General features: G+C 59.6%; 1 protein-coding gene across 1 annotated transcript; it reads right to left on the reverse strand.

Moving 5' to 3' along the window:
* Positions 1 to 74: 74 nt before the first annotated feature.
* On the reverse strand, positions 75 to 15822 carry POM121 (POM121 transmembrane nucleoporin). Its single transcript, XM_029082488.1, has 13 exons — positions 15735 to 15822; positions 11735 to 11950; positions 10719 to 10904; positions 9004 to 9084; positions 8218 to 8389; positions 6513 to 6604; positions 5585 to 5655; positions 4761 to 4885; positions 4324 to 4426; positions 3992 to 4183; positions 1909 to 3600; positions 1132 to 1257; positions 75 to 953 (listed from the first exon to the last, which is right to left on the reverse strand). The coding sequence occupies exons 1-13, from the start codon at positions 15788 to 15790 to the stop codon at positions 856 to 858; spliced, it is 3210 nt and encodes a 1069-aa protein (XP_028938321.1). The 5' UTR covers positions 15791 to 15822; the 3' UTR covers positions 75 to 855.
* Positions 15823 to 15825: the final 3 nt, after the last annotated feature.

The raw sequence follows: 15825 nt of genomic DNA on the forward strand, positions 1-15825 counted from the left end.
CCCCCCGGCACCACAGCCCCCGACTTGCACCGCCTCAATGAACCAAGCCTGAAGGAAGTCAAAGGCAATTTAGCTTAAATACAAAAATAAATTTATTTTGTTAAAAAATGTTTAAATATTTTCTTCCTGTTTGTAAATTTGGAATTAGGCAGGTCACCCAACACACACGCTGGCTTCTCCCACAGGGGGTGGGGAGGGCGGCCTGGCGGCTGGGTCGGTGGGCAGGGGTGATGGGGGGGGTGGGTGTCGGGGCAGGAGAGCACATAGGTGAGGTAGAGGGAGGGGGAGGCAGGCCTGGTCCCGGGGCCAGGAGCCCTTGAGGTCCGAACCCTCCTCTCCCAGGCCCGTCCGCCTCAAACTCCCCCTCAGCCAGGCAGGAGCCACCCCCCTCCTGTCCTGTTAGAGGCCCACGCGGGAGGGAGGAGAGAGGCCGAGCAGGGGCCGAACCGGCTCCTGCCCCCTCTCGTCGGGGCGCTCCTAAGGCCCCCGACGAGACGGTGCCGACGGGCAGCGAGGGAAGGGAAGGGGGCCGCGGGGACCGGCTCGGAGGGAGGTGGGGGCCGGCGGCCCGCCGGAGCTCCACGAGGTAGGTGTTAGAAGCTTGGGGGTGGGGAAGCCACACGCAGCCCGCTCAAACGAGGGGGCGGCCGTGGCCAAGCCAGGCTCACGCACAGGGTGGAGGGAGGGGGTGGGGAGGGAGGACGGGCCGCTGCCCCGTATGTACACGAGTCTTTCCAGTCCAGTCTGCGCCGTCAGTTCAAGTATAAAGGGTCTGTGTCCCTCCTACCCGGACCACCGCCTGCCCCCGCCTTAGGCTGGCGGGGGCCGCCTCGACGACCACGAGAAGGCCGGGCTCTACTTCTTGCGGGTGTGTTGTCTGCGGGCCTGCAGCCGCTGCCGGGCTCCCGTCGTCTTGGAACTGGCTCCGATGGAGAAGGACGGGGTCGCCGAGCCTACGTACAGATCCGACGGGCTCTCAGCGGACCGGCCGGCGAGAGGGGCCCCACCCCGCTGGAGCCAAGGGACCGAAGCCCTCCCGCCCTGCAGGCGCAGGCCCTCCGTTCCCCTCGGGACCCCGGCCCCGCCGAGGGCGGCCTGGCCCCCCCGAAGTTCTCCCGCTTGCCCGCTTACCGAAGGTAGGTCCGGTTCCCACGAAGCCTTGGGTCGGGGTGGCGGGGGTCCCGAAGGTCAGGGTGCTGCCCGCGGTGCCAGCTCCGGGGGTTGGCGCGCTCTGACCGAAGGCGGGAGCGGAGGTACCTGGAATAGAGGAGAACGCTGGGATTGGATGGGGGAGCTCCTCGCTCACTGAGGCAACCAGACTCGTAACCGGGTGTCCGCGGGCCACACGGAGAAATGCTAGCTGGACCGTTTACCTTCACTGTCACCCCCACACCCCATTCCCCTTCCTGAGCCCCTGGAGCCGAGGGGAAGAGCTGAGGGCAGGGTGCTGGCACCGATGATGGCATTTTTTAAGCACTTACTAGGGGCCGCGCCCTGTTCTAAACATTGGGATAGATAGAAGGTTATCAGGTTGTCCCGTGTGGGGCTCACAGTCTTCATCCCCATTTTACAGACGAGGTGACTGAGGCACCGAGAAGTTAAGTGAATTGCCCCAAGTCACACAGTTGGCAAGTGGCGGAGCCGGGATTAGAACCCACGACCTCTTTCCACTAAGCCACGCTGCGTCTCTAGCTGGCAAGGGGACAGCTGTGCTGGGCCCGGACCAAACCACTCTAACCTAGGCCTGTGCCCTCGACTCCTGCCCCTGCACGGAACCAAGGCTGCTATCACTATCCCCCTCCTCTCCCACCCGTTCAGATGGCCAATAGCTGTCTGGGGGAGGGGAGGGGAGCGAGGCGAGGGTCCTACAACCCCCCCCACCGCCTACAGAGAGGGGTGAAGGTTTACCTCCAAAGACAGGTTTGCTCTCGGCCGCTGCAGGCACGTTGAAGGCGAAGGGGGCGCCGGGCCCGGATGGGCCGCCCAGCGCGTTCTGGCTCACGGTGCCCCCGAAGGGGGGCGCCCGGCCGGCCGTGGCGCTCGGCCCGCCGCCGAAGCTGAACGCCGCCGGGGCGGAGCCGGCCCCGGGGGCGGGAGCGCCCATCCCGAAGCCGCCGCCTCCCCCTCCGCCCGCGGCCACCGGGACCCCGAACGAGAACGGGCTCCCGGTCGCCCCGCCGAACAGAGAACCGCCGGCCGTCCCTCCGCTGCTGGTGGTGGTGGTCGCCGTCCCGGTCCCGAAGCCGGCGGTGGAGGCGGCCGTGCCGAAGGAGAAGACCCCCGGGGTGCCCCCGAAGGCCGGCTGGGCGCCAGGGGCGGAGCCGGTCCCGCTGAAGGCCGGCTGGGCGGAGGCCCCGAAGGCCGGCTGGGCGGCGGCGGGGGCCATCGCGCCCCCGAAGGGGAAGGTGGCGCTGAAGCTCAGCGCCGGGGCCGGCTTCTGCCCGTCGGAGGCGGCCCCGAAGGCGGCCTGGGGGGCCGGGCCCGGGTAGGGCGGCGGAGGGGGCTTGGCGCCGAAGGCGGCTCCGAACGCAGTGGCGGTGGCGGCCGCGGAGGGGACGGAACCGAACGTCAACGTCCCCTGGCTGGTGGTGGCGGCGGGTGCCGCCGTGGTGGCGGCCGTCAGGGGACCCCCGAAGCCCCCGAAGCCAGCGGGCCCGCCGGGAGCCGCCTGAGCCGTGCTCGGGGGGGCCTGGCTGAAGGCCGGGGTGGGAGCCGTGGTGGCGGGGGGCTTGCCGAACTGGAACATGGAGCCGGCGGCGGGGGTCCCCCCGAACAGGAAAGGCTGAGCCGCGGCGGTGGCGGCGGAGTTGGTCAGGCTGAAGCTGAAGGCCGACTTGGCGGCCGAGTCCGGGTTGGTGCTCGGGGCGGTGGTGGGAGCCGCGCCGCTGGAGGTGGAGTTGGGGAGACCGGCGAAGAGCTGGGCCGCGCTGGTCACCGCGGGGGCGGGGGCCGGGGCCGGCGGGGGCGTCTGCTTGAAGGCAAAGGGGGACGCCACTCCCGCCAAGGGCCCAGCGGCGGGGGGCCCCACGTCCCCAAAGATGGGCTTGAAAGTGGGGGTGGAGGGGGCGGGGGCCGCGCCAGCAGGCGCCAGGGCGGAGGAGCCGGCGGCCAACGGGGTCCCGCTCTCGCTTTTGGGAGGGGCTCCAAAAATGGGCTTGAATACAGGGGTGGGGGTGACTGGGGCGGCGGCCGGGGCCGCGACCTGGGCGGGAGCTGCAGCAGCAGGGGCGGCAGCGGCAGCGGTGACGGGAGCGGCGGCAGCGGTGACGGGCGCGGCGGCAGCGGTGACGGGCGCGGCGGCAGCGGGAGCCGCAGCCGGGGCGCTCAGCATCCCGAAGAGGATGCTGGGCTTGAGAGAGGCAGCGAGCTTGACCGGGGTTTCGGGCAGAGGGGCGGGGGTCGGCTTGCTGAGGGGGCCGACAAGGGGTGCGGCGGGAGTGTCCAGGAGGAAGGTAGGGGGAGGCTTCGAGTCAGAGGAGGTGGAGGGGAGGGGCCCCGGCTCCGAGGGCGCCTGGGCCGGCGGCTGGTCTGGGGGCTTCAGCGGGGCCGGCGCCGGGGACGCTGCCGGGGCGCTGGGGGTGGCGGTGGCGGCCGGAGCTTCTGTGGGGGAGAGAGAATACGGTGACTCCCACGAGACCCCGCCCCCCCCCCGCAAGCTGGAAGGTCCCCAGGAGTGGGGTGGAAATGGCCGCCCCCGTCCTACAGCTGGGGAGACCTAAGGGGATGAGAAAGCAGCCTGCCCTCAACTCCTCCCAGCAAGCATGGGATTGGAGTGTGGCCTCCCACCCCGGACCGCGTTACCCGAGAGTTTGAGGCAGGCACCCCCGGCTCCAGAGGGCGTCTGTAGCCAATGGGCCATCTGTCCGGGGAACACGCCGCACCCTCTTTCCATTAAGAGGACCCCCTCCACCCCCCCGAGGGCCTCGCCGAACACCTCCCGGCCCTTTCCCTGACAAACGGGGTGCCCCGGGGTGGGGAGATGGGATCCCACCTGTGACGATGGGTGGGCTCGGGGTGTTCTGCATCTTCTTCAGACTCTCCAGCAGCGGGTTGGTGGAGGCGGCGGGATCCGGTTTGGGGGTGACGGCCGGTGAGAGCGTGGGGCCGGCGGGCGTCAGGGTGAAGGAGAGAGAAGACGGCAGACTGGCGGGAGGGACCTCTGGGACCGACTTGGGGGTGGAATCTACGGCAAAGGAGCAAGAGTTTGGATGCAGCGAGACAGTTTAATGGCCGCCACCTACCAGGTCCGTCCTTTTGGACGGTGCTCTGCACACAGTGAGCGCTCAAATACCGTCGACTGAAGACTGCTCCCATGATCCTCACCTGACTTATCCTCCAAGACTCTGTTGAACCACTGCAACGCCGCCTTCTTCTCCAAGTCCAGGTCTTCGGCCGAGACGGAATAGCCCAGCTGGGGAGGCGGGGGCTGCCGACGAGAGAGAACGGTCGGGGGGGGCTTTTTCGGGGTGATGTGGCCCGTCGGGGAGGGATCTCCTACTCAAAGAGGCCAGGAAGCTGAGGCCCAGAGAGGAGAGCACGAAGGCTTTGGACTTAGTGGGCATCCTTCTCCCCACCCCGGGCCTCTGGAGTTTAAGCCTTCCCCCCTTAGACTGGTATAGGGAAAAATGGCAGATTTTTTTGTGCTTGGCCCAGGAAGGGGCTCATGGGATCTTTGGAGTTGGCCCTCAGGCAGGGGTGGGGGGAGGAAGGAGTAGGAGGAGGAGATTGGAAGGGGAGGCTGAGGAAGAGAGAGGCCCTACCAAGACCAGCTGCTCCCCTCGCCGGGAAGCCAGCAGCGGGATCTTCCGTTTGCGCTTTCCGCTGCCGCTGGAAGCTGTCGGGGAACTCCAGGAATTCTGTTTCTTACTCGTGGGGGTGTCCAGGGCTGGAGGGAAGGAAGCCGGGCCGTGAAAGACACCACAGGACATGGGAGATTTCCCTTTCCTGGATCCTCTTGGGAACCCCATCTCTGACCTGTCTGAAATGCCAAGCCGTGCCCCAACTGCTCCGAGAACAGCATCTGCCCCCGCTCCCCGGTTTTCTAGCTCTGAAGCAGCTAAAGCAGCAGCGTGGGCTACTGGAAAGAGCCCAAGCCTGGGAATCAGAGGACCTGGCTCATACTTGTGTGTTCCTGGGCAGATCATTTAATTTCCTGTGCCTCAGTTTCCTCATATGCACTGTGGGGATTTAATACCCGCTCTCCCTCCTACTTGGGCTGTGAGCCCCGGGTGGGACCTGATTATCCTATATCCACACCAGTGCTTAGGGCAGTGTTTGGCACATAGTAAGCCCTTAAACCCCCCCAATTATTATTATTACCCTAGAGCTTCTCAGAATCCGCCCCACTCTTTTGGGAACCCAGAGAGAAGGGGGCTGGGGGGCAACCCCTCTAGACTGTAAGCTTGTTGTGGGCAGGCAATGTGCCGGTTTGTTGTTCTACCGTACTCTCCCAAGCGCTCAGTAGAGTGCTCCGTGGACCGCACGTGCTCCATAAATACAAATGAATGCTGCCCAAGCTCATCCCTGTAGGGAGAGTTGGGCCAACTCACCCAACACGCCCACCCGCTCCAAACCCCCAACTCACACGTGTTGGCCGAGAGCTCCTTGTCGGACATCAGGGCGGCCGAGGACCCGGACGGCTGCGGCTCCTCTTCCCTGTGAGAGAGCAGACGGCTTTCGGTAACCGGTCCTCAAACCCATGGAAGGGACAGCAACTACCGCCTCTAATGGACTCCACAAGCGCTTAGTCCAGTGCTCAGCATGCAGTAAGTACTCCCGAAATACCACTGATGAACTAACGGATCTGGCCCTGGCCCCAGGCTGGATGCAACAGTTATGGAGTAGTGGCTTTTGTATGCTCATTAGGGGCAGGGAATGTTTTTGTTAATTGTTTTATAGTACCCTCCCAAGGGCTTAGCACAGTGTGCTGCACATAAGTGATTGATACACAACCTCTGTGTCCCTGAGCTGCAAGGAGGGGTGGTCTCAAGGCACTTCCTGGCCCGGAGAGCCGAGCCCAGGAAAGGTGGTTTTGTTTTTTCCACAGCCCAACTGGTTCTCAGCGTGGCTTGTGACCTGGGGCTTGCAGCTGGTTGGACTCAATAAATCGGCAGTATTTACAGGGCACTGACTGGGGGCAGAGCTCTGTACTAAGCGCTTGGGACAGTACAATATAACACAGTTGGGCCAGGAACTTCGAGTGTAAGGTCTAGAAATCTACAGAGGGGAGGGCAGGCTCAACTGGCTGCTCAGCATCCTAGTGTTCCCGACCAACTCCAGGAACTGAGCCAACGGTTCCTGGGGGAGGAGATGCAGTCTCAAGTGCCTCCTTGAGGAAAAGGGGAGGTTTGAGGACCAGATGAATCGAGGCGGTTCAGCCCCCAAGCCAGGTGCTGACGCCAAACCATCAGTCCTCCAAGGAAGCACCAGTACAGATGATGTTCCAGACCAGTGGCTTTGGACCGACCCCACTGCCCCCCGCACCGCCTCCCACGGTCCCCCGATGGGGTCACCTGGCTTTCTTCACGGGCCTCTCAGGCGTCTGGGAGCGGGATGAAGCTGGGCTGGAGAGTGGCGAACTGCTGGGACCGCTTCTTTTCCACAGCTGGAAGCCAAACGGAGAGCCAGTGTCAGTTGGATCCCACCAGGCAGGGACCGCCCGGCCCCCAGCACAAATGGACATCTGCCTTGGGGGAAGGCGAGAGATGCAGGAGCCACTCCACCGAGGCACGACACGAGAGGCCGCTCGCCTCAGACCTGTGACCCCTGCCTGCCAGGGGCGCCTCGGGCCTAGGCCGGATGGAGCACCAAACAAGGAGCCACCGGCTACTAGCCAACACGAAGCCCACCCGGATCCAGGAGAAACCCCGGGGGCTCTCTCGGCAGCCGGTCACATTTTCCAGGACTCGGCACAGAGGGCTCCCTCCGCCGTTCCTCTCCAACTCCTCCTGCCAGTCGAGCGACTGACTGGACCCCATTCCCACAGGACTTTGGGATCGTTAAGGAAGGACGGCTGACGTCACTAACGGGTCGGGGCAGTGGTCCGAGCCCCAGAAGCCAAAGTCACGATCCCTTCCCTTGGTCCAACGGGAAGACAGGCGGACTTCAACTGCACATAGTAAGTGCTTAACAAATGCCATCATTATGATTCAATTACGCACGGTAGGAGAACCGGGGTATTTTAGTAGCTGCCCAATCTAATAGCTGGATGCCTCCGAGGGCCGAGCACGGGAACCAGCCCGTGAGCGGGGAAGGTGGCCGTTGGGCTGCTGGGAAAATCAGCAACGCTTCGCCAACTTGGGCACAACCCTCTTACAGGGCCTCACTCCTCTCTGTGTACTTCCTATTTTAGAACCCGCGCCGAGCTCACAGGGAGGAGATGCGTTAAGGGATTCCTCTGGTTATCATCCCAGGAATTAATCAAGTGGAATGGCGCGCACCAATCATAATCTATTTTGGGAGGCTGGGCGGAAGGGAGCCTGGGAGCGGAGGAGGAGGAGGTGGCATACCAGTGAAAACACCAATTTGCCTAATTAGCATGGTTGCAGAACCAACGCCATGATTTTCAGGGCTTCCCCTGCCAAGGTCAGGTGGGGGCTACAATCAAGCCCACTCCCCCATCACAACCCGCATCGATTCGGAGTGTTGCCCCCCGGGGTGGGCGAGGCCACGTGTTCTGAGAATGACGGATTTTTACAGAGAAGAGCCAGCAAACCCAGACATGACGGTGCAGGACCCCGCTCTCCGTCCGACGGCGAGCTGGACGTGCACATCCTGAATAGCCACTGCGGGTGGGGGTGAGGTGCCCAGCCTGCCCCAAGCCAATCAGAAGCAATATGGCACAGTAGACAGAGCATGGGCCTGGGAGTCAGGAGGTCATGGGTTCTAATCAAATTCTGCCACCTGTCTGCGGTGTGACCTCGGTCAAGTCACTTCCCTTTTCGGGCCTCGGTTACCTCATCTGGAAAACAGGGAAACCGCCTGCTGGTCCACTCTGCCCGTCAACCGGCCGGACCTTTGCACCCCGGAGGGAGGACTGCAGGTCCGGCCTGAATCACCTCAGGGGAGGCTGAGAGAGGGCAAGAGGTGGGGAGCGAAGGTGGACCTCACTCCTCGAGGTCACCTCGCTCCTCCCGACTTCCCACTGCCACTGGAGACGGTGCCATCCCCGTCTACGTTCTTCAGTTCTCAAGTCGCAGTGACCCAGGGGGTACCAACCTGGGAGAAGCCCCGGGAGGAGCTGTAGGAGCTGGCGATGGCATTACGGCTGGAACTGGGGATGCCGCCGGAGTACGTGTGGCTCAGAGAACTGACGGACGAGCTGCGGGATCGCTTGCTCCAGCTGTCGTCCGGGCAGTGAGCATTGAGGCTCCTCTTCAGGGAGCCGGGCCTGGGGACGGGAGAAGAAGCGGTCGGCCAAGCTCTCCCTCAGGTCGTGCTCCGAGTCCCACCAAATCCTCCCGAAGCGAGTCAGGGGAGGGACGGGTTTTGAGGAATTAAACAATCCCAGCTAAGGAAAACCGGAGCTAGTGAGACTGTGGTGGAGACAGTGACTTTTTTTTTTTTTTTTAAAACCTCCCAGGGGTCATCCTTCAACCAGGAGTTGGGTCTAGTGGATCGAGCAGGGGCCTGGAACTCGGAAGGACCAGGGTTCTAATCCCAGCTCCGCCACTTGTCTGCTAAATAACCGTGGGCAAGCCGCTTCACTTCTCTGGGCCTGTTATCTCATCTGTAAAATGGGGATTGAGACCGTGAGGCCCAAGAGGGAAAGGGACTGTGTCCAACCTGATTCCCTTGTATCTACCCCAGCACTTAGAACAGTGCTTGACACACAGTAAGCGCTTAATCATCACCATTAAAAAAAAAGACCCAAACCAAACCAGAACACAGGGCTGGAAGAGCTAGGGACAACCAGGACAAACCCTTCCTGACCAGCTGGAGAAGGGCTGGGAACCAATCTGCCTTTCCCACCCTGTCTGCAGGGGGTGGGGGGCGGGCACTCACTTGGGCACCAGTGAAGCCGGGGCCCCGTTTGCCACCAGGGGCTCAAACGCCGACTGTCCGCTCCCACTGCTGTCGTGGCGCCTGGGGAGAGAGAAGCAGAAACGCTCAGCCTAACTGGGGAGACATAACTGAGAAGAGCTAGGTGGTGCCTTGAGAAGTGTGTGTGTGTGTTGGGGAGGGGGGGGAGCGTTTGTAGGCCAGGACCAGAGTTACAGGTGCCCCAGAAAGCCAGGCCTGGGTGGGGAACAGAGATCACTGATAGATAAGAAACACTGTCAAGCACCCTGACAGAACCAGCCATTTTTTCAGGCTGATGGCACCTTAGACCCAGTTTCAGTTCACCAGCACCGGCCTGTGAATTCTCTCGGCATTTTGAAGGTAGGAAGGGACATGCCACCAGCAGCACCTCCTTAAAGGGATGGGCCATCAGGAGGAGAAACTTCTTTTGGGTCGGGGACTACATCCCACCTGACTTAACTTGTATGCACCCTGGCGTTTAGTTGAATGCTGGGCAGAGTAAGCGCTTAATACTCTAATGACTATTATTATTACCAGAAAGACCACCAATAACATCCTTGGAGACAGAGGCGGATCCCTCACACAGTCCAGCCAGTAAGACGCGGCGCGACCTGGTAGAGAAGGCCCGTGCCTGGCAGTGGGAAGGACCCGGGTTCCAATCCCAGCTCCATTTGGTCTGCTGGGTGACCCTGGGCAAGTCGCTTCACTTCTCTGGGCCTCGATTACCACTCCGGTAAATTGGGGACTAAATCCTCCTCCCCCTGACAAAAGACCATGAGCCCAATGTAGGATAGGGACGGTTTCCAACCTGATCATCTTCTATCTGCCCCAGTGCTTAATGCAGCGCCTGGTATATCAGTAAGTGCTTCCTTAACAAGGGCTATTAAAAAAAACCCCAAAACCAAACCAACCCAAGAAACAGACCTCTGCCACTTCTTGCTAGGTAACCATTGCGTCAGTGATTTCTCTTCCTTCCGTGCTCATCCCTTTATGCAGTAACCCAGCCCCCGTCTCACATACCGCCAGAGGCCAGATCAAGGTGTCAGGCTGGCAGGTTGGAGCCCTCCCCCGGCCTCGCCCCAGCTACACCGCATGGAGGGGAACCAGCTCCGGCATCAGAAACATCCCCCATCCCGCCCTGGCCCACCAGGCCATCTGGCTCTTTTGGACATACTTCAGGAGACGGCAATCAGCTTGGAGAAACCTCTTGGCTTTGGACTGTCGGCCAAAGAAAACCGAGAGAACCGGACCCAGAACCAATTCGCTCCCCTGGGAATCTTATTTCCTTCCCGCAGCCTCACCGGCTGTCCTGGCCACCATCACACAGCCCCTCAATCGCCCTGAAAGCTAATCAATCAAATAACTTGTCCCCGCCCGGTACCTCGGCCTGTCTCAAGTCATCTTCCCCAGGCTCCCTTGGGATTCTCACCGGTGGGAACCTGGGCCTCCCATCACTTGGTTTAGAGAGGAATCCCCTCAGGGAAGGCAAAGGGAACCCTAGATTCCACCTATGATCCCACCCCCGGAAACTAAATTCAGAGCGCTCACGCTGATCCCTTGGAAAAGGGGTTTGAGTGGCAAATGGTCCTCGGCCAGGTTCCCGGGCGGTAGGAAAGGCAGAGGGCCCAAGAATTCCCCCTCATCTGGACTGCCCGATGACAGTCATTCAGCGGCGGCATCTCCCCGGAAGGCCTTACCGTCGCTTACTCTCCAACCCCTCGGAGACGATCCGGTGGTCGCCCTCCTCCTCGTCGTCATCCTCCTCCTCCTGCACAGTTCTTTTCCGGCTCTCTTTGAGGGCGCTGAGCACCGTCTCTTTCGCGCACGGGTCCGGAGGGCTCTCGGACGGCAAAGACATCATCGAGGAAATGCTCTGCTCCAGGCTGCAACGCAGAGGCAGGATTTAAGGGTTCCGGACGCCAGACCGAATGAGGTGGTGGGATTAGCCGCTTACATGATGGTATTTAATAAGCATTTCCTACTTGCTAAGCGCTGGGAGAGAAGCGAGATCACCAGGGCAGACAGTCGCTATCTAACCTGGGGCTGCCAATCTAAGAGGGAGGGTGGTTATCTTCCCTCCGAATTTTTACAACTGAGGGAACCGAGGCGTGGTGAGGTTCAGTGATTCACCCATGGCCTCCCAGGCTAGTGATGGAGCTGGGACAGGAACCCAGATCTCCTTATTCCCAGATCCATGGACACCCGCTGAAGGCCCAACAGCCATAGGGGCACGTTGGCCATGCTCGCTGGCCACTTCCAAGAGCCAAGAAACAAGGGTCCTTATAGGGTCAAATGGCCACAAGTCCCACCGCGCCCATAGCTGTCAGAACTGGACCTCTAGACTCATTCAGGCTGGGACTCAGACAAGACCGTCTCCACAGCGGCAAGGCAGCGCAGCCTAAGGGAAAGAGCCCAGGCCCGGGCGTCAGAGGACCTGAGTTCTAACCCCAGCTCTGCCTGCTGGGTGACTTCAGGCAAGTCCTTGAACTTCTCAGTTTCCTCATTGGTAAAATGGGGACTCAATTCCTGCTCCCCTTGCCCCTGAGATTGTGAGCCCCACATGGGCAGCGACTGTGTCCGTTTCGGTTATCTTGCATCTCCCCCGAACTCAATACAGTGCCTGCCACAGAGTAAAAACTCAACACACACTCCAACTACCGGTATCACTATCACCATTAAGGCCAAGCGTGCCCCGTGGCCGAAATGCACTCACCCTGGAGAGCGGGTCAGGCCGTGGTCCGGCCGGGCGATCTTGACGGTGACGGGGCTGCAGACCATGTTGGAGTTGCGGGAGGAGAGCACGTTCTTCCTCTGATAACCATCCCAGCACACGGTGGGGAGAGCCCCCAGGGAGGCATAATGGGCCTGCTGGATAGGGTACCGCCGGCGAGGAGACAGCGCCAGCCGATTCTGGGAAGCCAGGTGGTCCCTGCGTGGAGAAGGGGAGTCAGGCCGCGGGCTCCCTTGCGCGAGTCCCAGCCCCCTCCCGGGGGAAAGGTGCAGAAAGCCTTAGGAGACAGGAGACACGTCCAAGGGCAGACCCCCCACCCCCTTATCCCCGGCTGCAAGCTGGGCACGGAACATTGCCGAGATGGCAACTTGCCCCATCGCCCGCTCTGTGGGCCGGCAGGCTGCAGCAGTTGTTTCCCAGCTGTCCCGCCCCAACAATCTAACTGTTCAGAAGACAGGAGAGCACTGGGGAACAGAGATGAAAAAATGCAGCTCCTCGAGCATCCTGCAGGCGCACTTCGGTACACATTTTTAAGTTCAGTGGCTTCCCCCCCACTCGTAATTTATTTTCACGGCTGTCTCTGTTGCAAGATTGCAAGCTCCTTGAGGGCGGGGATCACTTCTGTTGTACCTTCTCCGATTGCCAGCACAGTGCTCTGCCCACACACAGTAAGTGCTCAATAAATACTACCACCGGGTTGACCAATCAGTCTATAGCAATAAACACTGAGGATTATAGCACCTCAGCATCTTGGACTTCTCTCTTTCCAACGACAGAAACGCACGCGGTCGTTTCAGAGACCTAAAACTTGGCTGCAGACCTCACTCTCCACCCCCACCCGGGCGAAAGCCAGAGGACCAACTGCTCCGGAAAGGATAAGGCGGTTTACTGACATTGGGAGATGTGTTTTGTTTGGCTTGCCAAATTCTCCATATGCAAATTATTTCTTAAAATGTGTCGGTCTCTTGGGTGCCGGTTTGCTGCAGGTGCTTCTCCACTCACCTCCCCAGCGTACAGGAAGAAGGTGATTATCTCATCCCTTGGGGCTCTTGAATTTTAATATGAGATCAGGTATAACACGCAAAGGGGCCAGATCCACAACGCCCATTCAAGACCTTGGTACAAACGGCCAGAATCAATTTCCGGAGCCAGTCTGAAGTCTGTTCACAGTAGCCAAGATGAAAGAGTGTCCGCCGGTAAACACCCAAAGAACCCTGCTTGAGGGAACCACCTTCCTATTAAAAGTCTGTTTAACTGTTTAATCCTGAGGGGAGGCCAAGGCGGGGAATCCATTTAGAGTCTTTGATTGCGGGGGTGGGAGGTGAAATAAGCAAATAATAATAATGGTGGTATTTGTTAAGCGCTTACTATGTGCAAAGCACTGTTCTAAGCGCTGGGGGATACAAGGTGATCAGCTTGTCTCACGTGGGGTTCACAGTCTTAATCCCCATTTTCCAGATGAGTTCACTGAGGCACAGAGAAGTGAAGTGACCTGCCCAAAGTCACACAGCTGGCAAGCGGCAGAGCGGGGATTAGAACCCATGACCTCTGACTCCCAAGCCCGGGCTCTTTCCGCTGAGACACGCTGCTTGAAGATCTGGGACTTGCGTTTTAATCAAAGGTATTTACCGAGCGCCTATTAAGTGCAGAGCGCTGCACCAGAAACCGGGAGAGTACTATCCTTAGAGACGAACCCTGCCCTTAAAGTGCTTGTTATCTTGCGATAAGGACAGGTATTAAAATAAATTATAAATGGGGGGGCTCCCACAATGTTATAAGTACTGATAATACTGGGAGAGCACAATACCACAGAGTTGGCCGACATTCCCTGCCCAAGAACGAGCTTAGGGTCTGGGGGAGGGACAGATGTTAAGATACTTAATTTTGGCTCAAAAATCAAGTTGGGGGGGGTGGGGGTGGGGTCCGTCCTGACCCCGGCAAGCTGAATTCTTAATCCCCATTTTCCAGATGAGGTAACCGAGGCCCAGAGAAGCGAAGCGGCTTGCTCAAGATCACAGTGGAGCCATGATTAGAACCCACGTCCTGTGACGCCCAAGCGCGGCCTCTTGCTACTGCGCCCCGCTGCCTAGTACTGTACCTGAGTGCTTACGGAGTACCCCAAATAGTAGCAGGAGTCATAGTAGGCGCCCCCTGAACTTGCCCGCTGTGGGCCTCCCCTCCTCTGGGCCTCAGTGATCTCATCTGTAAAACGGGGGTTAAGAGGGTGACCCCCCTCCGGGCGACCATCTGATTCCCCTCTATCCATCCCCTCAGCGCTTAGAAGAGTGGTTCATTCATTCAATAGTAATAATAATTTTGGTATTTGTTTAGCGCTTACTCTGTGCAGAGCACTGTTCTAAGCGCTGGGGGAGATCCAGGGTCATCAGGTGGTCCCACGTGAGGCTTCCAGTCTTCACCCCCATTTTCCAGATGAGGTCCCCGAGGCCCAGTGAAGTGACCTGCCCACAGTCACCCAGCTGACGAGTGGCAGCGCCGGGATTCGAACCCATGACCTGACTCCCAAGCCTGGGCTCTTTCCAATGAGTATTTATTGAGCGCTTACTATAATAATGTTGGTATTCGTTAAGCGCTTACTATGTGCACAGCACTGTTCTAAGCGCTGGAGGAGATACAGGGTAATCAGGATGTCCCATATGAGGCTCCCAGTCTTCATCTCCATTTTCCAGATGATGTCACTGAGGCCCAGAGAAGTGACATGACCTGCCCCCAGTCACCCAGCTGACGAGTGGCAACGCGGGGATTCGAACCCATGACCTAACTCCCAAGCCCGGGCTTTTTCCCCTGAGTATTTATTGAGCGCTTACTCTGTGCAGAGCACTAAGCGCTCGAAATGGACAATCGGGAGACAGATAGAGACCATCCCTGCCCAACGACAGGCTCCCGGTCTAGCTGGGGGAGACGGAGGGACAAAAACGATAGCCGTATATAGAATGAATGGCTCAGTGGAAAGAGCCCGGGCTTGGGGGTCAGAGGTCATGGGTTCGACTCCCAGCTCTGCCACTTGTCAGCCGGGTGACTGTGGGCGAGTCACTTCACTTCTCCGGGCCTCAGTGACCTCATCTGTAAAATGGGAATTAATTGTGAGCCTCAGATGGGATGACCTGATGACCCTGTATCTTCCCCAGCGCTTAGAACAATGCCCCGCACATGGTAAGCGCTTAACAGATACCAACATTATTATTATTATTATTATTACTATTATAGTAAGTGCTCAATAAATACTCATTGGAAAGAGCCCGGGCTTGGGGCTCAGAGGTCATGGGTTCGACTCCCGGCTCTGCCACTTGTCAGCCGGGTGACTGTGGGTGAGTCACTTCACTTCTCTGGGCCTCAGTGCCCTCATCTGGAAAATGGGGATGAACTGTGAGCCTCACATGGGACAACCTGATGACCCTATATCTTCCCCAGCACTTAGCACAAGGCCCCGCACATGGTAAGCGCTTAACAGATACCAACATTATCACTATTATAGTAAGCGCTCAATAAATACTCAATGGAAAGATCCCGGGCTTGGGGGTCAGAGGTCATGGCTGTGTGACTTTGGGCAGGTCACTTAACTTCTCTGTGCCTCAGTTACCTCATCTGTAAAATGGGGATGGAGACTGTGAGCCCCACGAGGGACAACCTGATTCCCTTGTGTCTACCCCGGCGCTTAGAACAGTGCTCGGCACATAGTAAGCGCTTAACAAATACCAACATTATTATTATGGCTTCTCCTCCCGGCTCTGCCACTTGTCAGCCGGGTGACTGTGGGCGAGTCACTTCACTGGGCCTCAGTGACCTCATCCGGAAAATGGGGATGACCTGGGAGCCCCACGCGGGACGCCCCGATGGGCCTGGATCTCCCCCATCGCTCAGAAGGGTTTTCCGCACTTAGGAAGCGCTTAACAAGGCCCGCTGAAGGGGACGGAGGAAAGAGGGGGGGGGGTAAAGAAGGTAAACGTGCGGGGCCGGTCCTTACCCGCAGGCCCTTTTCCTGGCGGGGGGCGGCCCCGGCTTGGCGAGGTAGGCGCCCATGAGGAGGAGTCCGGGCGGCCCGGCGGGGCGGGCGG

Source organism: Ornithorhynchus anatinus, chromosome 17 (genome assembly GCF_004115215.2).
Source record: "Ornithorhynchus anatinus isolate Pmale09 chromosome 17, mOrnAna1.pri.v4, whole genome shotgun sequence".
Taxonomy (NCBI): domain Eukaryota; kingdom Metazoa; phylum Chordata; class Mammalia; order Monotremata; family Ornithorhynchidae; genus Ornithorhynchus; species Ornithorhynchus anatinus.